The sequence below is a fragment of the Phyllobates terribilis genome, unplaced genomic scaffold, assembly GCF_046119375.1.
Source record: "Phyllobates terribilis strain yellow unplaced genomic scaffold, ASM4611937v1 Scaffold_1__5_contigs__length_1240528914, whole genome shotgun sequence".
NCBI lineage: Eukaryota > Metazoa > Chordata > Amphibia > Anura > Dendrobatidae > Phyllobates > Phyllobates terribilis.
The window spans coordinates 729,321,901-729,349,085 of NW_027362761.1; the positions used below are offsets into that span (position 1 = coordinate 729,321,901).

At 46.4% G+C, this 27,185-nt stretch overlaps 1 protein-coding gene across 1 annotated transcript in view; it reads left to right on the forward strand.

Moving 5' to 3' along the window:
• The window catches only part of GIPC3 (GIPC PDZ domain containing family member 3), a 515,979-nt gene that overhangs the window by 149,358 nt on the left and 339,436 nt on the right, over positions 1-27,185 (forward strand). Inside the window, exon 3 of the mRNA XM_073655161.1 lies at positions 24,541-24,721. Coding sequence (XP_073511262.1) covers positions 24,541-24,721 — 181 coding nt within the window. The remainder of the gene's footprint in view (positions 1-24,540; positions 24,722-27,185) is intronic.

Below are 27,185 nucleotides of genomic sequence, written 5' to 3' on the forward strand. Positions count from 1 at the left end.
AGGTCCTGATCCACACTACATCCTTACCTGAGAGTGAGATATCACACCTCTGGGTGAGGTGCAATACCTCTGTAGCAACCGAGCCCTCAGGGTGCTACAGTTCCATTTATCTTCAGCCTAGGTGACGTATTGCGATACAGGGCAGTGATTTTGGCTATAAAAGGGTCCCCTAGACCCCTACCCCAAGCTTTTTAAGAGAATCATATATGGCGTGCCAGGAGACTCTATGGAATGCTTTCTCAGCATCCAACGAGAGTATCTAATTACAAATTTTTAACTGCATCTAGCCCAGGAAATACTTTGTGCCTAGTAGCAGGGTCTGCTAGTCAGCGGATTATCCTGGCTGTTAAGCAATCTACACCACCTGTAGTTTGGACACTTCATTTTTTCAAAGGAAATGCTTCGGGACCACGGGATACTCAGTGAAGAGCATCAGGAGGCACCCCAAGGCATAGGGGCTGGGACTGGCAGTAGGATGCCTTGCGGTGGACAGCCGAGCTCGATCCTTATAAAAGCTTTTTAACTGCAGCAGCTTTAGTGGACGCTACTGGAGCTGGAATTACGCGGCTGCTGGCATGAGACTTGCCCTCCAATAGATCCTTGTAAATGGATTTAAAGTGTATTCATTCAAATTAGAGAGACAATTTAAATTAAAAAGCTTAGAGCTGCCTCCACCACAGGGGGGCTCGCTCGACCCACCAGCGGACAGGCACCAGTATTGGGAGAGGGGGGCTGGCCATCAGGGTTCACCGCGGCTCTGGCACAAACCCGGCGACACGGAGGTGGCACGGGCAGGAGCGGACTGGCCGTGTCGGCTTCTCACTTTTTGGATTTTAGAAGGGCATGACATGCCTATATCTGTGTCTCCCCCTCCTTTTACTCCTCCACCTCTTTTATTTTCGCATGACTATATGTACTTGTCACTTTTCCATGTGTTAGTTATGTCTTCTGAGCAGTTTGTTTTCTATGTGTTTCTATGTGTTTTTGTTTGCCTGCCATTGGTTTTAACGGTGTTCGAAGGTGTTCGACGAACAGTTCGACGAACAGTTCGGCGAACACACGGGTGTTCGACGAACCGAACCGAACTCGAACACTACGGGGGTGGCTCAACACTACTCCTGTGCACTGTTGGCCTAAGCAGTGAATGGAAGGCTTTCCAAAAATTATGAGTAACTGCAATGCCCCTTACAAGAGCCATGTGTGGCACCCCAGGGGTCTGGTCACCACAGTAATAGAGATATTACGTCGGAGAGCAAGTGGGAGGTTTCCTGGTCAGGATCCCTTAAACATGCAACATCCTCCTGCCCCAGTCCTGGGAGGGGAGAATTCTGCCCTTATAAACTGGATCTGGGGCGGGGTTGAGTGAGTCAGAGAACAGAGAACAGTCAGAGTCAGATTGAGAGCAAGAGAAAGTAACAGCAAGGAGCTCTGTAGGAGCTAGGAGCTAAAGACCAGGGGCTGGAAGCTGAGCAGAGCTCGCCCTGGCAGAAGACAATAGGAACCAGACACAGGAGTCCGAGGCTGTGAGGACTTATATATCCAGCAGCAGAAACCAGCCAGCAGGGGATTTCAGGTCCTCTGGCCATAGAAGCCCGGAGGCTCAGTCACAAGCAAGGGACCAGCACCGCCTTTGTGGAGCGGAGGCTAACAGAAGGCCCCAAGTCACCAGCCATACGGGTGAGCACTACACGGTACACTCGGGGACGTGGGCTACTTCTACCCGCTTACAGCAAGGTAGCCAGGAAGAGTGCAGACAGACGGGGAGGCCTACAACTCCACCTGGCCAGGGGAACTCCTGCTTGCTCACAGACTGACCAGGCCTCTTATGCTAGCCAGTAATCCCGGGAGGGTCTACCTTATAATCATCAGTAAAGACCCTGAACTGCACTGCAAAGACTCTGAGTCGTTCCTGCTGCGCTCGTGCACCATCACCCCCATCATCCACTCTCACTGCCCTGAGGCAATACTCCTCCCGTGGGGAGTTATCCCATTCTCTGCTGCGCACACAACACCAGCCTCAGCGGTCTGCCTCGCAGCGGTGGTACTCCCTGACCAAAATCCACGGGTGGCGCAGTCGGACAATTAACCTCAAAACCTAAGAAAGACTGCCACTGGTTTGACCAGCCTGAGCCACGGGACCGGGTCACCGCCACGGAGACTACAGACGCCAGAGACCCAGCACTGGGTATCCCACACACGTGTACACACGGCCCAGGGGGCGCGTCACATGCAGTACAGCATATTACAAACATAAGTCCCATTATTAGGGAGTGGGTCTCCCATAGTATTTGCTTATGCCTTGCAAGCAAAAGCTGCCAAAAATTAGGACGGAGCAACTTGCAATGCCCCTTAAAAGAGCCATGCAGTACCTCATATTACAAACCTAAGTCCCATTATTGGGGAGTGGGTGTCCCATAGTATTTGCTTATGCCTTGCAAGCAAAAGCTGCCAAAAATTAGGACGGAGCAACTTGCAGTGCCCCTTACAAGAGCCATGCAGTACAGCATATTACAAACATAAGTCCCATTATTGGGGAGTGGGTCTCCCATAGTATTTGCTTATGCTTTCCAAGCAAAAGCTGCCAAAAATTAGGATGGAGCAACTTGCAATGCCCCTTACAAGAGCCATGCAGTACAGCATATTACAAACATAAGTCCCATTATTGGGGAGTGGGTGTCCCATAGTATTTGCTTATGCCTTGCAAGCAAAAGCTGCCAAAAATAAGGACAGAGGAACTTGCAATGCTGGCACCCTGGTGGTATAGTGGTGGTGGAGGCTGTGGATAAGGAGAAGAAGATAAAACAGCCAAAACGAGGAAGCGTATACCCATGTGTGGGTGTGAAATGGTGCATGTGAATACACCTCCCGAAATAACACAGTGGATTTGACTTTATGTTACTCTGCTGTCATTTGGTGGTGATGAGAAGTCTGGCCCAATCCAGCCCTTGTTCATTTTGATAAGGGTCAGCTTGTCAGCATTGTCAGTTGACAGGCGAGTGCGCTTATCAGTTATAATTCCCCCAGCGGCACTAAAAACTCGCTCCGATAACACGCTAGCGGCAGGGCAGGCCAGGACCTCCAAGGTGTACAGAGCGAGTTCATTCCAAGTGTCCAGCTTGGATACCCAATAATTAAAAGGCATAGAGGAATCACGAGGACGCTGGTACGGTCGGCAAGGTACTCCCTCACCATCTTTTGAAACTTTCCACTCCTTGTGAGAGTACCCCGCGCCTCAGGGCCTGTAAGCTGCGCGGGTGTCAGAAAACTGTCCCAGAACGTTGACAGTGTTCCCCTGCCTCTGCTGGATTGGAGTTGCATCTCTCTCGCCTGTACGCCTTGGTTGGGCAACGAACTGTGACCTCTGCCGCTAGCGTGTTCAGATGGGAATTTTTTTAAGAGTTCTGCAGCAAGGGCCTTCTGGTACTGCCCCATTTTTGTAGACCTCTCCACCTCAGGAATAAGAGAGTGGAAGTTCTCCTTGTAGCTGGGGTCTACAAGTGTCACCAATCAGTAATGACTGTCACCCAAAAATTTGAGGGTCACGGTTAAGGCAGCGTAACATAAAGTCAGCCATGCGTGCCAGACTGGTAATGGGCAAGATTTCCGTGTCCTCACCAAGATTACGACTGACCATGCTCTCCTCCTCCTCCTCTTCCTCCTCCCCCCTGTCCTCAGGCCACCCACGCTGAACCGACGGTATGACACTTGTACAGGTACTACCGTCTACAACGCATGATAGCAGCTCCTGTTTTTCCTCCTCCTCCTCCTCCTCTCCCTCATTGTCCCCCAATGCACTTTGGGATGAGATGAGGCTGGGCTGTGTGTAATCGCCCGCTACGGCTTCTTGATCCATCTCATCATACTCTGGCTGCAATGCCTCCTCTTTAATTCTCTGCAGAGAGCGTTGCAAAAGACAGACAAGTGGGATGCTGACACTAATGATGGCGTCATCGCCACTCACCATCTTGGTGGCCTCCTCAAAGTTTGTCAAGATGGTACATATGTCAGACATCCAGGTCCACTCCTGAGGTCTTATGTGTGGAGTCTGACCTGAATATCGACGGCCTTGTTGCAGCTGGTACTCCACAACTGCTCTCTTCTGCTCACAAATCCTTTGCAACATGTGGAGGGTAGAGTTCCAACGTGTGGGGACATCACACACCAGTCGGTGTGCCGGAAGCTGCAAACGCTGCTGCAACACAGCAAGGGCGGCGGAAGCTGTAGCCGACTTGCGAAAATGAGCTGACAGGCGGCGTACTTTCACGAGCAGATCTGGCAACTCGGGGTACGATTTAAGAAACCGCTGAACCACGAGGTTAAGCACATGAGCCAGGCATGGGACGTGTGTGATCTCACCTCGCCTCAGAGCCGCCACCAGGTTACGGCCATTGTCACACACGACCATGCCTGGATGTAGGTTCAGCGGTCTCAGCCACAGATCTGCCTGCTCTTTCACAGCTGTCTACAACTCACAAGCAGTGTGAGGTTTATCACCTAAGCTTATGAGTTTCAGCACAGCCTGTTGCCGCTTGGCGGAGGCAGTACTGCAATGCTACCAGCTTGTAACTGATGTGGTGATATCTGAGATGGAGGCTGAACATGAGGAGGAGGAGGAGGAGGATGCGCAGGAGCTGTACACTGTGGGGGCAACTCTGACTGACATAGGGCCCGCAATCCTTGGTGTGGGGAGGATGTGTTCCGTCCCAAGGTCCGACTGGGTCCCGGCTTCCACTATGTTTACCCAGTGTGCCATCAGAGAGATGTAACGTCCCTGGCCACAAGCACTTGTCCCAGTAACTGCGTTGTTGAGGGCACGGCAGATGCTTTGGGACACGTGCTTGTGTAGTGGGGGGATGGCACACCGGGCAAAATAGTGTCGGCTGGGGACCGAGTACCGAGGGATGGCCACCGCCATAAGGTTGCGGAAGGATTCCGTCTCCACCAGCCTTAAAGGCAGCATTTCCAACGCAAGCAGTCGTGAAATGTGCGAATTTAGGACTGTGGCCTGTGGGGCGTTAGCTGCGAATTTCCGCTTTCGTTCAAAGGTCTGGGATATGGACAATTGAACGCTGCGGTGGGACGTGGACGTGAACGTTGATGCTCTTTCTTGAGAAACTGCCATAACAAGTGAAGACTGAGAGGAGGGGGCATCTTTACATGCAGTATGGACAGGGGATTGCCTTGCACACACAACAGGGGGTTCTATTGCACGCACAACAGTGGAAGAAGCAGTGGTGACACCCGCTGACACTGGTCGTGGACCCTTGGTTTCGCCCCACAAAGTCGGGTGCTTTGCTGCCATGTGCCTGATCATGCTGGTGGTGGTCAGGCTGGTAGTTTTGTCACCCCTGCTGATGCTGGCATGGCAGGTGGAACATAAGGCCTTTTTGGGGTTATCAGCAGAGTCTTTAAAAAAATTCCAGACTCTGGAAGACCTACCGCTTGTACTGGCAACGTCCCTCGTGTTGGTGTTACGGGGAACGGTTGCCTGCCTTCTGTCACCACACTGCTTCTTCCTGCCTGTTGGGGTACTCTGCCTCCCTCCCCCTGTGTGCTGCTGGCCTCACTCTGCATGTCCTCCTTCCACGTTGGGTCAGTTACTAGATCATCCACCACCTCCTCCTCTTCCACTTGCGCACCACGATCCTCCTCCTCACTTCCTGGCAACTGTGTCTCGTCATCGTCCACCTCTTGTGACAGATTGCCAACGTCGACTTCCTGTGGCCGTGGCTGTTCAAATATTTGGGCATCGCAACATGGGATCTCCTCTTCCACCACTTCAAGCGTATCAGGCGAGGGGCCCAAATATGGAAATGGACCAGTAAATAGCTCTTCAGAGTGTCCAAGTGTGGGATCACTTGCTGTCTGACGACACTCGGCATGGTGGGAGGAAGGAGCATCAGGGTGAGGAAGAGTATGCGGTCGAGACTCACGGCTACTAAGAGTTGACCGTGTGGAAGACAGACCGGAGGTGGTGGTGCCCAGGTAACTGGAAGTATTATCTGCTATCCAATTAATAACCTGTTCACACTGATCAGTTCTCAATACTGGTGTTGTTCTGTGCTTCCCTAGTAATTCGGTCAAGAAGTGGGAGCGAGAAGATGTGGCTGTTGGTTGTGGCACATTTTCACCTTGGCCACGGCCCCGTCCTCTGCACGAACCATCACCAGAACGTCCACTTCCACGTCCCTTGCCACGCGCCTTGCCCATTGTAAATGAAGTAAAATAGCTTACACTTGCACTATCAATGGAAAAAGGGTAATAAAGAGTAGATTAGAACCGTGGAAGAGGAAAACCACAGTTATTATTTACTGGGGTATACCACACTTTTTTAAATAGAGATTTTAGCGGCTTAACAGTGAGCGACACACTCAAACTGCTTTTTTTTTAGATACCAAAGGCCCAAAACTGGATAGTACAGCGATTTGACCCATGGAACTGCGAAACCACACTGGGATGTCGGGCCTACACAAGACTATTTTCAACAGATATATTTTTGTGTCACAACAGTCAGGAGACACTACTGTTTTTCTTTACGGAAAAAACTACCAAAATCTGAATAATAGAGATTTTTTACCGTGGGATGGCAAAACCACAGTTATTGTTTACTGGCGTATGCCACACTTTTTAAATAGAGATATTTGCGGCTGAACAGTGAGCGACACACTCAAACTGCTTTTTTTTTAGATACCAAAGGCCCAAAATTGGATAGTACAGCGATTTGACCCGTGGAACTGCGAAACCACACTGGGATGTCGGGCCTACACAAGACTATTTTCAACAGATATATTTTTGTGTCACAACAGTCAGGAGACACTACTGTTTTTCTTTACGGAAAATATACCAAAACCTGAATAATAGAGATTTTTTACCGTGGGATGGCAAAACCACAGTTATTGTTTACTGGGGTATACCACACTTTTTTAAATAGAAATATTTGCGGCTGAACAGTGAGCGACACACTCAAACTGTTTTTTTTTAGACACCAAAGGCCCAAAACTGGATAGTACAGCGATTTGACCCGTGGACCTGCGAAACCACACTGGGATGTCGGGCCTACACAAGACTATTTTCAACAGATATATTTTTGTGTCACAACAGTCAGGAGACACTACTGTTTTTCTTTATGGAAAAAACTACCAAAACCTGAATAATAGAGATTTTTTACCGTGGGATGGCAAAACCACAGTTATTGTTTACTGTTGTATACCACACTTTTTTAAATAGAGATATTTGCGGCTGAATAGTGAGCGACACACTCAAACTGCTTTTTTTTTAGATACCAAAGGCCCAAAACTGGATAGTACAGCGATTTGACCTGTGGAACTGCGAAACCACACTGGGATGTCGGGCCTACACAAGACTATTTTCAACAAATATATTTTTGTGTCACAACAGTCAGGAGACACTACTGTTTTTCTTTACGGAAAAAACTACCAAAAGCTGAATAATAGAGATTTTGTACCGTGGGATGGCAAAACCACAGTTATTGTTTACTGGGGTATACCACACTTTTTTAAATAGAGATATTTGCGGCTGAACAGTGAGCGACACACTCAAACTGCTTTTTTTTAGATACCAAAGGCCCAAAACTGGATAGTACAGCGATTTGACCCATGGAACTGCGAAACCACACTGGGATGTCGGGCCTACACAAGACTATTTTCAACAGATATATTTTTGTGTCACAACAGTCAGGAGACACTACTGTTTTTCTTTACGGAAAATATACCAAAACCTGAATAATAGAGATTTTTTACCGTGGGATGGCAAAACCACAGTTATTGTTTACTGGGGTCTACCAGACTTTTTTAAATAAATAGATTTGCGGCTGAACAGTGAGCGACACACTCAAACTGTTTTTTTTTTTTAGATACAAATGGCCCAAAATGGATAATACAGAGGTTTGAACCGTGGAAGTGCAAAACAACACTTCTGTTTCTCTAGCCTACACCAGACTATTTTCAACAGTTATATTTGTGTCTGAAAAATCAGAGACACGCTTTTTTTTGGGGGGGGGAACACACCAAAAGATTAATAAGACGGGCATTTGTACAGTGTGAAGGAGGAAAAAAAAAGGAGGATTTAGATGAAAAAAAAAGGATTTTTCCTGGCCCCCGACACCTGGTGCTAAGTCCAGCAATTTCAGCAACAGGAGCACACAGGACTGAAATGCAGCGTTTGCTGGTATAACCACTGAGTCTCCTATACAGCCTGCCTGTCTGGTATCTGGGATGGATATTAGTCCTGAAAAGGACTGTTTGTTTGTTCTGGCAGCCTTTACAGACCCTACACTAACTATTTCGCAGTTTATATCTCTCCCTAAATCAGCAGCGCTGTCCCTACACTGTCTAATCCGGAGTGACTGTGTCCAAGATGGCGGCGCCCGGTTTTAAATACTCGAGGTGACGCTGTGCGGCCCGCCAATCACTGTAATGCCCACAACCAACATGGCTGCAGCATTACAGTGACTGGCTGGCAATCCCTGCATGTTCATTGGCTCTGTAAAGAGCGCCAAACATGCAGGGCGGAGACCCGAGCTCCCGCTCGAGTAACCCGGAAATGCTCGGTGCTCGCCGAACATCCCGAGTAGCGTGATGCTCGGGCGAGTACCGAGCAGTGTCGAGCATGTTCGCTCAACACTACTAATCATGTTTATGTGTATCTTGGCTGGAAAATAATTTGGGCTTTGTAGCAGTTTTCAGTACTGATTCTATTAGGCCATCTATACTAAGCTCCAACAGCTTTCAAATTAATAATAATTTTTAGCTGCATCTAGCCCGGAAAATAATTTTGGGGCTCCTAGATGCGCAAGACACATGAGTGCCTTCTTGCTGCACTACCTGCAACATGACCCTCAGATTGTCAGAATTCGAAGTAATCCTGACTACTGGGTTGCCACACTCTTAGATCCCCCACACTCTTCGATCAACCTTTTCATTTTAATAAAGAACAAAAATTATAAGCATTAGCAGGTTATTAGAAACTGAAATCTAACAGTTTTCAACTCAAAACTTTATTCTAGGTGATGTTACATTTGCACATAGGACCCCTTGTTTGAAAGGAGCTTCTCAACTCTCTCGTCCATTGAATTTGTCAGGTTTTGGATGGTTTCTCCTTCAATTGTTTTGCATGAGGACAGAATACCCTCCCAGAGCTGTTGCTCAGATGTGAACTGCTTCCCGCCATCATAGACACTCCTTTTGATGATGCTCCAGAGGTTCTGAATGGGGTTGAGGTCAGGGGAGCATGGGGGTCACACCATAAGTTTGTCCCCTTTTATGCCCATATCAGCCAGAGATGCAGATGTGTTATGTGCAGCATGAGACGGTGCATTATCATGCATGAAAATGATCTTGCTACGGAATACACGGTTCTTCTTCTTGAACCATGTTAGGAAGTGCTGTTTGAGAAACTCCACATACATTATGGAGTTCATCTTTACCCCTTCAGGGATCCTAAAGGGGCCGACAATCTCTCTCCCCATGATTCCAGCCCAAAACATTACTCCACCTTCTCCTTGTTGGCGCCGTAGCCGTGTTTGCATGGGGTGTCCATCAACCAGCCATCCTCCACTCCATCCATCTGGACCATTGAGCGTTGCACGGCACTCATCGGTGAACAAAACAGTTTTGAAGTCAGTCTTCATGTATTGTTTGGCCCACTGGAGCCGTTTCTGCTTGTGTGCAGTGGATAGAGGAGGTCGACAAGATGGTTTACGCACAGCTGCAAACCTCTGAAGGACTCTGCATCTTGTTGTTCGGGGGACGTTGGAGGCACCAGCAGCTTCAAAAACTTGTCTGCTGCTATGACAAGGCTTTTTTGCCGCTGCTCTTTTAACCTGACGTAATTGCCTGTAGGAAATAGTCCTCAATTTTCCCTTATCAGCACGCACACGTGTGTACTGTGAATCAGCTGCATACTTCTTGATTGTGCGATTATCAGGATGAAGTGTCTTGGCAATGTTGATTGTAGTCATACCTTGACCTAAACACTCCACAATTTGTTGCTTCTCAGCAGCCGACACATCCTTTTTCTTTCCCATTTTGGCAGAAAATGTAGGCTGCTTAATAATGTGAGACAGCCTTCTTAAGTAGTCTTGCCTTTCATTGGACACACCTGCCAACTAATTAGCACAGGTGTCTGCAATTGCTTACAGTGATATAAAGAGCCCTGACACACATCACCATCAATGAGTTTAACTGACAAACAAAAAAATTCTTCCCTTATCACTCCTAAACACTTTTTGCATAATAATTTGGAACACAGTGTACATGTGCTTTTCCACAAAACACCAGTGGTTCACGTAGTGAATCTTACAGTTCTACCTTGCCAACCGTGGTCTGTATGGAGTTGTTCAATAAAGGGCCCAAAATTAAGATACTATAGACGGGAGAGGTCTCTAAGAATAGGAATTCCTAAGTATTTGATACCCTGTGAGGGCCCGGCAAAGGGAAAGTTGGACTGGATGGAATCCTGTATGGATTTGGGGAGGGAGACATCGAGGGCCTCAGACTTCGCTGCATTGATTTTAAAATTTGACCATGTAACAAAGTGATCTATTTCAGCCATAACAGCAGGGATGGATATATGTGATTGAGTGATATATACTAGGACATCATCAGCAAATGCAGAGCACTTGTACTCGGTGCCTCCCGCCTCAATCCACCTAATATTGGGGTTATGGCGAATTGATGAGAGCAGGTGCTCCGTCACTAGGATGTATAAGAGAGGGGACAGAGGACATCCCTGCCTTGTCCCATTGGTGATTATGAAAGGTGATGAAAATGTTCCATTTATCTTCAGCCTAGGTGACGTATTGCGATACAGGGCCATGATTTTGCCTATAAATGGGTCCCCTAGACCCCTACCCCAAGCTTTTTAAGGGAATAATATATAGCGTGCCAGGAGACTCTATGGAGTGCTTTCTCAGCATCCAATGAGAGTATCTAATTACAAATTTTTAACTACATCTAGCCCAGGGAATACTTTGTGCCTAGTAGCAGTGTCTGCTAGTCAGCGGATTATCCCAGCTGTTAAGCAAGCTACACCACCTGTAGTTTGGACACTTAATTTTTTCAAAGGAAATGGTTCGGGCCCCCGGGACACTCAGTGAAGAGCATCGGGGAGGCACCCCAAGGCATAGGGGCTGGGACTGGCGGTAGGACGCCTTGCGGGGGACCGCCGAGCTCGATCCTTATAAAAGCTTTTTAACTGCAGCAGCTTTAGTGGACGCTACTGGAGCTGGAATTACGCGGCTGCTGGCATGAGACTTGCCCTCCAATAGATCCTTGTAAAAGGATTTAAAGTGTATTCATTCAAATTAGAGAGACAATTTAAATTAAAAAGCTTAGACCTGCCTCCACCGCAGGGGGGCTCGCTCGACCCACCAGCGGACAGGCACCAGTATTGATAGAGGGGGGCTGGCCGTCAGGGTCCACCGCAGCTCTGGCACAAACCCGGCGACACGGAGGTCGCACGGGCAGGAACAGACTGCCTGTGTCGGCTTCGCACTTTTTGGTTTTAGAAGGTCATGACATGCCTATATCTGTGTCTTCCCCTCCTTTTACTCCTCCACCTCTTTTCTTTTCGCATGACTTTATATACTTGTCACTTTTCCACGTGTTAGTTGTGTCTTCTGAGCAGTTTGTCAACTTTTGGACACCTTTGAAGGTGTTTTCAATGTGTTTCTATGTGTTTTTGTTTGCCTGCCATTGGTTTTAACGGTGTTCGACGGTGTTCAACGAACAGTTCGACGAACAGTTCGGCGAACATACGGGTGGTCGACGAACCGAACCGAACTCGAACACTACGGGGGTGGCTCAACACTAGTTATAAAGTACAAGTATAGGGATATAAACAATTTAGCAAATTAGAAAAAATAAAATAAAATAAAAATCAATGTCACATGTAGAATGCATTCAATACATATGGGAGAAGACTTCAGTGAAGGAAACCTACCAAGTTGTTTGGAGTCAGGTGTGAGGGGAGAGTGGGCAGATGCCTCTAGGAACATATGTCAATCCTGTGAAAGTACACGGGTCATTAAGTCAGGTGTCAAACCCCAAATATACTCAGGTACTGTCAGACAGCCTAATTAGGGCATACCTGTTCATCTGTAACGGAGGTCCTGATGTCCAAACGCAGTGTCCACCGCTGGTTTATGTGAGGTGACCCTGTGTAGTGGTCCATGGCGCTATTTAAGTGCGCAAGGGGAGGGGGTGATTGGCTACTAGGCCAATAGCGTGCGTCCAGTGTGTGGCCTGAGGGTGGTGGAACGCAACTCTGCGTGTCAGCAGGGTAGCGTGCGTTCTGAAATACCGGATGTGACGTCACTGGATGTGACGCGCGCGAAACAGGAAGTCCTATGCATTCCACAGTATAGGAAGTGTATATCAATACATAGAGGTATGCGTTCCACACGCGGAGGGGGCGGTTTCAGTCATAACGATCGTCAGTTATCTTGTCACGTAGTTGGGAGTGCATGATGGTGAGCTGGGAGAGTGCATCCAGGGCTGTAAAGTCCGTTCCTTTGTAGTGGATCAGTGATTAGTCCATAGGAGGTGTCCCACACAACATAATATAGTTAGAAATTTCATCTGCAATATAAAATCAATTGTTAAGACCAATCATTTCTATAGGGTGATAACAACGACTTGTAATGTTGTCAATTAACTTATAAATACATTTCCATGCAGGTAAATCTCATCAAGTTGTATAAACTGCCCATAGAGTCGGGCACCTGATCCACTCGCGGTGGATGTCAATCAGATAAAGGAGATCAGGTCATAGTCCGTATCGAGACCCCTGGGGGCAAGGGACTGTAGTTCGTGTATCCAGTATGCCTCCCTTCTATGTTCTGCTCAAGATACATAAGAATTTGGAACAACCCCCTGGCAGACCCATAGAAGCCTCCACTGATTCATTACTTTCACCACTCTCGATTTTCTTAGAGAAAATTCTCACACCATTGACCCAGCGCAGTCCGTCTTATCTGTTGGACATGGGTGCCTTCTTGACAGGCTAAAGAGATACCGGGCAAACCCCCCTCCAATGCCATCTTAGCCTCCTTTGACGTAAAGGACCTGTACACATCCATACCCCATGAACGGGGCATCACCATGGTCCAACAATTACTGTCACAATCTGGAACAGACTCCAGGATATCCAGTCTCTGCATAGACCTTCTCAACATAGTCCTTACCAAAAATTTCTTTCTATTTCAAGACACTTATTACCTCCAGGTAAGTGGGACCGCTATTGGATCGAATGTGGCCCCCCCATAAGCATACTGCTACATGGCAGCCTTAGAAAGTGATGTCGTCTACCCACACCCGCTGTTTCAAAGATATTCCATTATGTGGAAAAGATATATTGATGACATCTTTTGCGTATGGGCTGCCCCACAGGATTCCCTGGTAGAATTTTTTTCTTGCTTAAATACAGCTTGGCCACGACCATAATTTCACCATGACCAGTGAGCTTCATCAGGTCAGTTTTCTTGACACCATAGTAATGAAAGACCAACATGGCACTCTATCCACAGACCTGTTCTCTAAGCCAACCAATCGCAACAGTTTGTTGCACTTTACTAGTAACCACCCCAGAGCTATGAAGAGTTCCATCTCCAAGTCCCAATTCAAAAGAGAGGACAGAATAGTAACCGATGAACAGCTCAAACAGGCGAGACTCCAGGAAATGAGAGAAAAGTTTCTGGAGAGGGGTTACCCCGCATCCGTCCTTGACCAGAAGCATATAACGTCCGCACGTCAACGCACTCCCACCAGGGATCGCATTCCTTTTGTACATACGTACCACCCATACGCCTATATACTTCACAAAGCAATCAGGAAAAACTGGAATATACTAGGTACAGGTTACCCAGACATTTCATCCTTCTAAATGCCATTTTTACCGTGTTTCAAACGACCATCTAACCTTAGGGGCTCTTTAATGCGTGCGGACATAGGGAGTGCAAACCCAGGCCCGAGACAGAGATTTATACAGAATCCCAGGACAGGGACATTTCCCTGCCTACAATGCAGGCAATGCAATAATGTTCTACGGGGCGATACCATCCATCATCCACAATCTGGGAAGAGATACAAAATACAACATTTCTTTACCTGTGACACATAATTTGTTGTTTATTTGATTAAATGCCCTTGTGGCCTGGTATACGTCGGTGAGACCACCCAACCGATCAAGGACAGAATTTCCAAGCATAAATCCACTATCCGTTGCAAAAATGTATTATTACCCATCCCATTCCATTTCAACACAGCAGGACATCGGGTCTCACAACTAAAATTCCAAGCATTAGAACAGGTACTACCACCACGGAGAGGTGGCGATCGTGTACGCCTCCTTAAACAGAGGGAGGCATACTGGATACACGAACTACAGTCCCTTGCCCCCAGGGGTCTCAATAGGGACTATGACCTGATCTCCTTTATCTGATTGACATCCACCGCGAGTGGATCAGGTGCCAGACTCTATGGGCAGTTTATACAACTTGATGAGATTTACCTGCATGGAAATGTATTTATAAGTTAATTGACAACATTACAAGTGGTTGTTATCACCCTATAGAAATGATTAGTCTTAACAATTGATTTTATATTGCAGATGAAATTTCTAACTATATTATGTTGTGTGGGACACCTCCTATGGACTAATCACTGATCCACTACAAAGGAACGGACTTTGCAGCTCTGGATGCACTCTCCCAGCTCACCATCATGCACTCCCAACTACATGACAAGATAACTGACGATCATTATGACTGAAACCGCCCCCTCCGCGTGTGGAACGCATATCTCTATGTATTGAGATACACTTCCTATACTGTGGAACGCATAGGACTTCCTGTTTCGCGCGCGTCACATCTGGTAACGTCACATCCGGTGACGCCACATCCGGTATTTCGGAACGTACGCTACCCTGCTGACACGCAGAGTTGCGTTCCACCACCCTCAGGCCACACACTGGACGCACGCTATTGGCCTAGTAGCCAATCACCCCTCCCCTTGCGCACTTAAATAGCACCATGGACCACTGCACAGGGACACCTCACATAAACCAGCGGTGGACACCGCGTTTGGACATCAGGACCTCCCTTACAGATGAACAGGTATGCCCTAATTAGGTTGTCTGACAGTACCTGAGTATATTTGGGGTTTAACACCTGACCTAATGACCCGTGTACTTTCACAGGATTGACATATGTTCCTAGAGGCATCTGCCCTCTCTCCCCTCACACCTGACTTCAAACAACTTGGTAGGTTTCCTTTACTGAAGTCTTCTCCCATATGTATTGAATGCATTCTACATGTGACATTGATTTTTATTTTATTTTATTTTTCTAAAATGCTCAATTGTTTATATCCCTATACTTATAATTTATAACTTGATTGTTATCTTGTTCTTGGTTTTAGACCACACTGATGAAGGCCGCAGATTGAGGCCGAAACGTCTGTTTTTTGCTTGGACTGTAATAATTTTCACATCTATTTTTCACAATTGAGTGCCGAGGTTATTTTTCATGCATTGGAAATGCTGCCTTTTAGGCTGGTGGAGACGGAATCCATCCGTAACCTTATGGGGGTGGGCGTCCCTCGGTACTCGGTCCCTAGTCGACACTATTTTGCCCGGTGCGCCATCCCCGCACTACACAAGCACGTGTCCCAAAACATCTGCTGTGCCCTCAACAAAGCAGTTACTGGGAGAGTCCACCTGACAATGGATACGTGGACAAGTGCTTGTGGCCAGGGATGCTACATCTCCCTGACAGCACACTGGGTAAACATAGTGGAAGCCGGGACCCAGTCGGACCTTGGGACGGAACACATCCTCCCCACACCGAGGATTGCGGGCCCTATGTCAGTCAGGGTTACCCCCACAGTGTACAGCTCCTGCGCATCATCCTCCTCCTCCTCCTCATGTTCAGCCTCCATCTCAGATATCACCACATCAGTTACAAGCTGGAAGCACTGCAGTACTGCCTCAGCCAAGCGGCAACAGGCTTTGCTGAAACTCATAAGCTTAAACCTCACACTGCTTGTGAGTTGTGGACAGCTTTGAAAGAGCAGGCACATCTGTGGCTGAGACCGCTGAACCTACATCCAGGCATGGTCGTGTGTGACAATGGCCGTAACCTGGTGGCGGCTCTGAGGCGAGGCGAGATCACACACGTACCATGCCTGGCTCATGTGCTTAACCTCGTGGTTCAGCGGTTTCTTAAATTGTACCCCGAGTTGCCAGATCTGCTCGTCAAAGTACGCCGCCTGTCAGCTCATTTTCATAAGTCGGCTACAGCTTCCGCCACCCTTGCTATGTTGCAGCAGCGTTTGCAGCTTCCGGCACACCGACTGGTGTGTGATGTTCCCACACGTTGGAACTCTACCCTCCACATGTTGCAAAGGATTTGTGAGCAGAAGAGAGCAGTTTTGGAGTACCAGCTGCAACAAGGCCATCGATATTCAGGTCAGACTCCACACATAAGACCTCAGGAGTGGACCTGGATGTCTGACATATGTACCATCCTGACAAACTTTGAGGAGCCCACCAAGATGGTGAGTGGCGATGACGCCATCATTAGCGTCAGCATCCCACTTGTCTGTCTTTTGCAACATTCTCTGCAGAGAATTAAAGAGGAGGCATTGCAGCCAGAGTGTTATGAGATGGATCAAGAAGCCGTAGCGGGCGATTACACACAGCCCAGCCTCATCTCATCCCAACATGCATTGGGGGACAATGAGAGAGAGGAGGAGGAGGAGGAAGAACAAAAGCTGCTATCATGCGCTGTAGACGGTAGTACCTGTAAAACTGTCATACCGTTGGTTCAGCGTGGGTGGCCTGAGGACAGGGGGGAGGAGTAGGAGGAGGAGGAGGAGAGCATGGTCAGTCGTCATCTTGGTGAGGACACGGAAGTCTTGCCCGTTACCAGTCTGGCACGCATGGCTTACTTTATGTTACGCTGCCTTAACCGTGACGCTCGCATTGTCAAAATGTTTGGTGACAGTCATTACTGGTTGGTGACACTTTTAGACCCTCGCTACAATGAGAACTTTCACTCTCTTTTTCCTGAGGTGGCGAAGTCTACAAAAATGGGGCAGTACCAGAAGGCCCTTGCTGCAGAACTGTTAAAAAAATTCCCATCTGAACACGCTAGCGGCAGATGACACAGTTCATTGCCCAACCAAGGCGTACAGGCAAGAGAGACGCAACTCCAATCCAGCAGAGGCAGGGGAACACTGTCAACGTTCTGGGACAGTTTTCTGAGACCCGCCCAGCTTACAGGCCCTGAGGCGTGGGGTACTCTCACAAGGAGTGGAAAGTTTCAAAAGATGGTGAGGGAGTACCTTGCTGACCGTACCAGCGTCCTCCCGTGATTCCTCTGTGCCTTTTAATTATTGGTATCCAAGCTGGACACTTGGAATGAACTCGCTCTGTACGCCTTGGAGGTCCTGGCGTGCCCTGCCGCTAGCATGTTATTGGAGCGTGTTTTTAGTGCCGCTGGGGGAATTATAACTGATAAGCGCACTTGCCTGTCAACTGACAATGCTGACAAGCTGACCCTTATCAAAATGAACAAGGGCTGGATTAGGCCAGACTTCTCATCACCACCAAATGACAGCAGAGTAACATAAAGTCAAATCCACTGTGTTATTTCGGGAGGTGGATTCCCATGCACCGCTTCACACCCACACATGGGTATACGCTTCCTCATTTCGGCTGTTTTTTGCTCTTCTCCTTATCCTCAGCCTCCACCACCACTATACCACCAGGGTGACCATGGTCCATGTTGCCAGCATTGCAAGTTCCTCCGTCCTAATTTTTGGCAGCTTTTGCTTTGAAGGCATAGGCAAAGACTATGGGAGACCCACTCCCCAATAATGGGAATAATGTTTTTAATATGCTGTACTGCATGGCTCTTGTAAGGGGCATTAAAATCGTCTTGTTAAGCTACTGTGACCTCCATGTCTCTTCCAATGGTCATTGATATTGTCTTTTTATTCCACTGGGACCTCCACGTCTCTTCCAAGGGGCATTGATATTGTCTTTTATTCCACTGTGACCTCCATGTTTCTTCCAAGGGGCATTAAAACTGTCTTGTTAAGCTACTGTGACCTCCATGTCTCTTCCAAGGGGCACTAAAACCATCTTGTTAAACCACTCAGAACTCCACGTCTCTTCCAAGGGGCATTAAAATCATCTTGTTAAGCTACTGTGACCTCCACGTCTCTTCCAAGGGGCATTAAAATAGTCTTGTTAAGCTACTGTGACCTCCACGTCTCTTCCAAGGGGCATTGGTATTGTCTTTTTATTCCACTGGGACCTCCACCACTCTTCCAAGGGGCATTGATGTTGTCTTTTTATTCTACTGTAACCTCCACCACTCTTCCAAGGGTCATTGATATTGTCTTTTTATTCCACTGGGACCTCCACCACTCTTCCAAGGGGCATTGATATTGTCTTTTTATTCCACTGGGACCTCCACGTCTCTTCCAAGGGACATTAAAACCATCTTGTTAAACCACTCTGAACTCCACAGCTCTTCCAAGGGGCATTGAAATGTTGTTTTTAATTACCTCTAACCTCCACGACTCTTCCAACGGGCATTGCAGTTACTCCTAATTTTAGTCAGCTTTTGCTTTTCAATGCATAAGCGAACACTAAGGGAGACCCACTCCCCAATAATGGGTAGAAGCTTTTTAGTACGCTGTAATCCACGTCTGTTTCAAGGGGCATTGCAGTTCCTCATAATTTTTGGAAAGCCTTCCATTCACTGCTTAGGCCAACAGTGCACAGGAGACCCAGTTGCTATAAATGGAAAAAACGGTTTAGTTAAGGCCCTCTGACCTCCATGTCACTTCCAAGGGGCATTGGAGTGCCTCGAAATTTTTGGTAGGCATTGCACTCAATGTATACCCTATAAGTGTGTAGCTGAACTGCTCTTTTTGGTACAGAAATATATCCTACAAGACATGTGTGGTTGACTGGCCTGATATTGATGTGAATGGTCCCTGTTCCTCCTGCTCTTTCTCCTTTGCCACCATCTCATCCATCATTCATCACCTGAAGCTTTGTTTTAACGGGAGTCATAGAACTGGGATAGTAGCAGGAAAGCATCCAGCAATCCTCGGATGAGGTAGGATATGCGCCAAAACCCTGACCACCTCAGGCCTAGCCACTACTACATACATGCGCTTGCATTCTAAGGAACAGAAAGCTAAGGAGATGGATGGCCTCATGATCATGAATAATTTACTCATTGTGTAGGAGGCCGACCACTGCTGCTGTCTACCTTCTGAACTTTGTGTTGAAGCCTGATTGACCCAGGACCCGCAATCCTCTATGTCTGGAGGACGTGTTGCATCCCAGTGTCAAACTGTGTCCCGGCTTCCACAATATTAACCCAGTGTGAAGGCGTCAGTGAGATGGACCATCCCTGGCCACATTCACTTGTCCACGTGTTTGTGGTTAGGCTGTCCTTCCCACTAAATGCACTGGGGAGGGCACAGGTAGTGTTTTCATATGCGCGCTTGTGTATAAGGCGCACCGGGACAAATAACGGCGGGTGGGGACCGTTTAAGGACACCCGGCCGCCCCCAGGTGGCTGGGGACCGTGTGTGGGCACCCGGCCGCGGGTCGGCTGGGGACCGAGTATGGACACCCGGCTGCCCCCTGGCGGCTGTGGACCAAGCGTGGACACCCGGCCACCGGCGCTGGGGACTGAGTATGGATACCAGGCCGCCAATGCAGCCATGATGTGGTGGCCAGATTCCGCCTCCACGTGCCTAAAAGGCCCCATTTCAAGTGCAAGCAAGCAAGCAGTATGGTATTGCAGCCTGGGGGTGGGTAGGTGGCAGACTGCATACTTGCGCTTGCATTGCAAGGAATGGGGGAGGTACAATTGAACACTGCCCTGGGACAAGGACTTGCACGGGGATAGTTGCAAGTCTGCATCTTCTGATGCGGCAAGTATCACTTCTGATGGGCACACTTTTAGGCAGTGACCTGGGTGTCAGAGATGCTTCCAGGGGTCTTCCCCATGCTGTCCCCATGTCTTTTCAGCACTATATGCATGTGTCACACAGCACACGGCCAGATAAGGTTGTAAAATGTTAAAATGACATTTCCCGGTGAATGCATTTGTCACGGTTGAAAGCAATACAAAAGTGCAAAAACGCATAAAAAATGCTACTTGTGAACATAGCCCAAGGTGTGGAGGAGTATTTTTGTTTTTGGTTATTTATTTTACCTTATACACAAGTCTTTACCCTGGAAAGGAACTTCCTTAACATATTTCACAGGAAAGCAGTTTCAGTTTCGTTTTTGAACGTTTTATTGTGAGCCCTTAAAAGTGGCTTAATACCTCTGACCACGTTGTTGACAGTAGTGACCTGGGGGTCAGAAATGCTTCCTGGGGCGATCCCCATGCTGTCCCCATGTCATTTGAGCACTGTCACTATCGTTTTGGGCACCTTTTAGGCTTTCTACAGACTGCCGGGGGTGCCGCCGCAAAAATGCTCGGGTCTCTCATAGACTAACATTGGGCTCTTTTCTCGGGTCGAACACCCGAGTATCACGGTGAGCTCAGCCCGAGCTTCGAGTACCCGAGTATTTTAGTGCTTGATCAACACTAGTAAGGACATCTGACCGATATTTATTTTGTACAATATCTGATGCCCTGTACAGAGTCCATTGGGAATATCCTATTTTCTTTAATTTATTAAAACACTGTTTTCTTCACACATCCATCCTACCAGTATAGATCTAATCATGTGCTTGGGGTGACTGCTTCTAGCATGTAAAATGGTGTTACCTGATAAAGACTTGGAAAATGTGGAAGAAGGTTAGTTGTACATGTGAAAAATAGATTACAGTGATTTGAATTTAGATATTGAATAAATTCTGGTATGGCAGATACATCACCCCTCCAAATGAACAACATGTCATCAATATAACTGCCGTACCAGAATATCTGAGACATAAAGGGGTTACAATCTGTGTATAAGAACTTCTCTTCCGAATATAACATCACAAGGATGGGTAGGGACATGTGAACTTAGTCTGAGATAAAGAGGAAGAGCTAGTGAGACAGGAAGTTACATATCTTCATAAACCCCATCCTCCTAACCATTGTACACAGGGCCCAATTATTGCATTTGCAGATATTTATTGGCATATTTTTAGAACTTTTTTTTGCGCCATTTTCATCTTTTGAAGTTTATTTTACATGCGTTTGTGACACTGAGTCAGGATTGTCAAGGAGTCCGAGGTCAATAACCAGGAGGGTACATCATAAACAGAGGGAACAGACAAATTGTAGTCAGGTAACTGACCATGGTCAAAATACCAGGAGCATAGCGGATCAGAGCAAAGGGGTTAAACGGATGGATGGTTAGAACGAGGTCCAAGGTCAGGCAGCAATAGATAAATTAACAAAATACAAAGGCACAGAGTAAACCAACCACACTTAGCTAAAGCTATGGCTGACAGCTATCTGGGACTGCCAGCTCATTTAAATAGCTGAGCAATTATGGGAACTGAAAGCATCTGATGAGAGGTAAGCAACTCCCGGTCTCAGATTGGACGGCTGTTAACTAAAACACAGACCGCTCAGCACGCCCCTGCACCAGCTTGGACAACTGAGCTGTCAATCACTGCTGACAGCTCAGCAAACCCCTGCCCCAGACTGAACAACTGAGCTGTCAATCACTGCACAGACATCTCAGCACTGAGGGGTGGAATCGTTCGAGTGTTTACCTGTTTATTCTTTCTAGCTTGCCACTGTGGATGGAGTTTAGGGTTTACAGATGATTTTGCCTGATTTATCTCGACTTTTTTTGGAAATGTACTCCTGTCCCCCTAGAGGCAATTTTTTTGCTATTTTGCAAAGCGTGTGATTTTTTTGTTTTGTGAATGTTACAAAAAAATGTAAAATGGGACCTGTCAACTACTGTTTTTACCATAAACCAAACACATCTATGTTAGGCCACTGTAATTTAAATTAAATCTACACTTTTTTTTTTGTAATTCTTGCTTCAGTTCCAATGTAACTCCTTATCCAATTGTTATGTAAATGAGGTGCAAGTGCAGGGGGCTTACACATGCCTGAACTTACAGCTCTGCATCCTCTTTCCATTCTACCTGCCCACCACTATCCAAAGCAGTCTAACTGACAGGTAACTCTAGTCTGAATGACTTGCCTTGTGTGTACGAAAACTCGCTATCACTCCGCACACAGGTCATCTTCTCAGAGGGGCAGCACATGCGTTGATGCATAGTCCTAATCTTGCTGCATCATCAGAACTTAACTGTGCACACATGACTGCCGAGAATTTTGGATGGGGAAGGCAGACCGTACACCAAACTGGCAATGTAAGGTGGAAAAAGGCAGAGCGCTGTAAGTGTAGGGCCAAGCCCCTTGCACTTGTGCCTCATTTGCATAAAAATTAGATACTTGGATTACTTTGGAGTTGAAGCAAGAATTAAAAAAAAGGTTGTAGATGTAATTTGCATTACAGTGTCCTATCATAGATACAGGTGCTTCTCACAAAATTAGAATATCATCAAAAAGTTAATTTATTTCAGTTCTTCAATACAAAAAGTGAAACTCATATATTATATAGAGTCATTACAAACAGAATGATCTATTTCAAGTGTTTATTTCTGTTAATATTGATGATTATGGCTTACAGCCTATGAAAACACAAAAATCATTATCTCAGTAAATTAGAATACTTTATAACACCAGCTTGAAAAATGATTTTAAAATCCGAAATGTTGGCCTACTTAAATGTATGTTCAGTAAATGCAGTCAATACTTGTTTGGGGCTCCTTTTGCATCAATTACTGCATCAATGCGGCGTGGCATGGAGGCGATCAACCTGTGGCAATGCTGAGGTGTTATGGAAGCCCAGGTTTCTTTGATAGCAGCCTTCAGCTCGTCTGCATTGTTTGGTCTGGTGTCTCTCATCCTCCTCTTCACAATACTCCATAGATTCTCTATGGGGTTAAGGTCAGGCAAGTTTTCTGGCCAATCAAGCCCAGTGATACTGTTGTTTTTAAACCAGGTATTGGTACCTTTGGCTGTGTGGACAGGTGCCAAGTCATGCCGGAGAATGACATTTCCACCTCCAAAAAGCTTGTCGGCAGAGGGAAGCATGAAGTGCTATAAAATTTCCTGGTAGACGGCTGCGCTGTCTTGATAAAACACAGTGGACCTACACCAGCAGATGACATGGCTCCCCAAGCCATCACTGATTGTGGAAACTTTACATTAGACCTCAAGCAGCTTGGATTGTGTGCCTCTCCATTCTTCCTCCAGACTCTGGGACCTTGATTTCCAAATGATATGCTAAATTTACTTTCATCTGAAAACAACACCTTGGATCACTGAGCAACAGTCCAGGTCTTTTTCTCCTTGGCCCAGGTAAGACACTTCTGGCGTTGTCTATTGGTCATGACTGGCTTGACACAAGGAATGCGACACTTGTAGCTCATGTCCTGGATACTTCTGTGTGTTGTGGCTCTTGAAGCAATGACTCCAGCAGCAGTCCACTCCTTGTGAATCTCCCCAAAATTTTTGAATGGCCTTTTCTTTCCAATCCTTTCAAGGCTGCGGTTATCCCGGTTGCTTGTGCACCTTTTTCTACCATATTTTTTCCTTCCACTCAACTTTCCATTAATATGCTTGGATACAGCACTCTGCGTCTTTAGCAATGACCTTTTGTCATTTACCCTCCTTGTGGAGTGTGTCAATGACTGCCTTCTGGACATCTGTCAAGTCAGCAGTCTTCTCCATGATTGTGGATCCTACTGAAACAGACTAAGGGACCTTTTTAAGTGCTTAGGAAGCCTTTGCAGGTGTTTTTTGTTAATTATTCTAATTTACTGAGATGATGACTTTTGTGTTTTCATTGGCTATAAGCCATAATCATCAACATTAACAGAAATAAACACTTGAAATAGATCACTCTGTTTGTAATGACTCTATATAATATATGAGTTTCACTTTTTGTATTGAAGAACTGAAATAAATTAACTTTTTGATGATATTCTAACTTTGTGAGAAGCACCTGTATGTTTTATTTATGGTACAAAAACCTGCTAACACGTTCCATTTAGAGACAGAACTAAAGAGCATTTTTGGCTTTGCGTAAAACCTATGAATTTGATGAAAAAAATGACAATGCATACCACAAAGCAAGAAAGAAAAGTGACTTAAAAATGCAAATGATAAATTGGGGCCTCCAGGCACACAGACACTTATTTCTAAAAGAGGAACCACAAAGCCTAATTTCATCAACATAAATACAACACATACTATGAGAGTTGAGGGTATCACCCTCCTACAGTCATGTGTTCCCTTTACTACTCTGAAGCGTGGATAAACATTAGCTGTTTTCTATCTTAACTTCTTTCTTTCCATCATGATGCCTATCTCTATCTTCAGTAAACTATTGTTTGTTATATGATAAAAACATTCTCACTAATTAATGTTTTATATCTCCCAATTCTTCCATTTAGAGAATAAAAGAGGGCAGCATCACTGACCGACTTCAAAATGTCAATGTGGGTGACAATATCGAAGCCATAAATGATCAGACCATTGTTGGATGTCGGCATTATGAAGTTGCAAAGATGTTGAGGGAACTTCCAAAATCAGAAACATTTACTCTACGCCTAGTTCAACCAAAAAGAGCTTTTGGTAAGTAATGAATTTTACAGTGATTGGGGAAGATGTTGACATCCTGAAAAAGATTCCACACAAATATTTTATAGACCATTGATATTGAAAAAGTAAGGTAAAATCAGTAAATATCCTAAAATAAAAAAGGCCACTTGGAGGAAGTGAGGAGGGGGAGTTACAAGCCTTCCAGGACACTAGCATTAAGAGAGTTTGCTAGGGCCCTTCTTAGTTCTCAGCAGAAGCGTCCAACAAACCATTGACCGGAAAAGGGAAAATGGACGCCAATCTGCAATCATAATATAGTAGAATCCCTTGCACCATTAATGCAAATCATAGTCAGGTTGATGCTTCAACGTGATTTTAACCCCTTTATGATCAGGAAATTTTCAGCTTTTGCATTTTTTACCTCTCTTCTTCTAAGGTATTGTAACTTTTTTATCTTTCTGAAAAGGGAACTGTGTATGGGATTATTTTTTTGCACACTGAGCTTATATTTTTATTGGTATTATTCTGATATACTTACAGTCTTTTACCTTTTTTATTGCACTTTGGGTGGATGATTGCAGTGACTGACACCAAAAAGCAAAAAACGCTTTAGACGTATTTAGATTTTTTTTCCACGTTTAACATTATAACATATGGTTAAAATAATTTTATATCTTTATTAGTAATGAGTGAGCATGCTCATCAGTGCACGATACTCGATTGAGTATTGGGGTGCTCGGGCACGCTCGTTACTCGATCGAGTATCGCAGGTGCTCAAGCGCCATGCTCGAGTCCTCCCCCAGCATGTTTGGCACCTGTTAAGACAGACAATGAACATGCGAGGGTTGCACACCATACATGGCGTAAATTGGTAAATCTGAGAGATTAAAAATGTTAGACTTTTTTATTTTGGTAGTGTTGCAGCAATATTAGTTTTCATTTTTTGCTTTCTACCTCCTCTTGTCCCTCTGAAGGATTTTTTCTTTTCCCGGGTTTCGGGGAAAAATATTGGTTCATAAGATTTTTCTGTCCAAATTTACTATTAGAAGTGCTATCATGAGTGGATAAATTAGAGTGGTGGAAATAGGATCAATGAATTCAATTAGTAAAGAAGATTTTCTAGTGCACGGGTTTTTGGGGGACATGGGGACAAGTGGCACAAAGGAGGTTCTACTGTTATTCACTGATTTGTGAACAGGAATTTCATTCACAAGAGGAATGTCTTTTAATCTTTCGATATTAATTTTGTCAATGTGCTGTTTGATTTGCTCCAAAGTTTCCTGGCATCTGCAAGTGCTGAACGAGTGGGTGCCATGATAGAAGCAGATTTTTTGTGATACTGTGTCATAGGTGTAATGTTGTCTGTATCTCTTATAATTTGCTGATTGTAGTGTCATTTGTGTAGATTCACCTGTTTTTTCAGTTACCATGATGTGCCTAAACAGTGGAAACTCCCCACAATTGACCCCATTTTGGAAACTAGACCCCTTAATGAACTTATTTAGATGTGTGATGTGCACTTTCAACCCCCAAGCATTTTGCAAAAGTTTATAACGTAGAGTCGTGAAAAAAAAAAAATTTTTTTCCATAAAAACGATCTTTTAGCCACAATTTTTTAATTTTCACGAGAATAACAGGAGAAATTGAACTGCAAAAGTTGTTGTGCAATTTCTCCTGAGTATGCTGATACCCCATATGTGGGGAAAAGCCATTGTTTGGGCGCACGGCAGGGCTCAGAAAGGATGGTGTAGCATCGGCGTCTCTACCTCCTGTGGGGCAGAGATATCGTTCCCCTCACCACCGCGGTCCTGGTCTGGCATCTTCCTGCTCTCCTGCTGTGGCGCGCACCGCGCACAGCTTCCCGGGCACTGTGCTTAGGGCACGCGCGTGCTTCCTCCCTCTTAAAGGGGCAGCGCGCGCCGTCCTAAAGAGTCCCTGGCCAATGGAGGTGCCTGTGCAAGGTTGTTCTTCCGTGTGCTAACACTTGCTTCAGCCCTTAGGTCCCGCTGCCAGTCAGTCCAGCCCGCCAGTCTGTCTAATAGTTCTGCCCGCCAGTCTGCCAGTTACCTGCCGTGCCCGCCAGCTTGCCTACCTAGAGCACCTGCTAGTAACCTGCCAAGCCCGCCAGCCTGCCTGCCTGGAGCACCTGCCAGTTACCTGCTGTGCCCGCCAGCCTACCTGGAGCACCTGCCAGTTACCTGTCATGCCCACCAGCCTGCCTACATGGAGCACCTGCCAGTTACCTGCCATGCCCGCCAGCCTGCCTACCCGGAGCACCTGTCTGACTATCTGCCGTACCTGCCTGCTGATCTACCCGGACCACCCGTCTGCCTTCCTGCCGTGCTCATACGCTGTACCGGTCAGTTCCTGTCATCTGACCCGTGGGAGTTGACGAGCCCCCTGGGCCATATTCTTTAGGGGGAATATCCGGAGCCGGATCAGATGGGAGTTGTAGTCTTCCGAGTGGCTGTGACCCGGTCCGTGCCCAGGGTGTCAA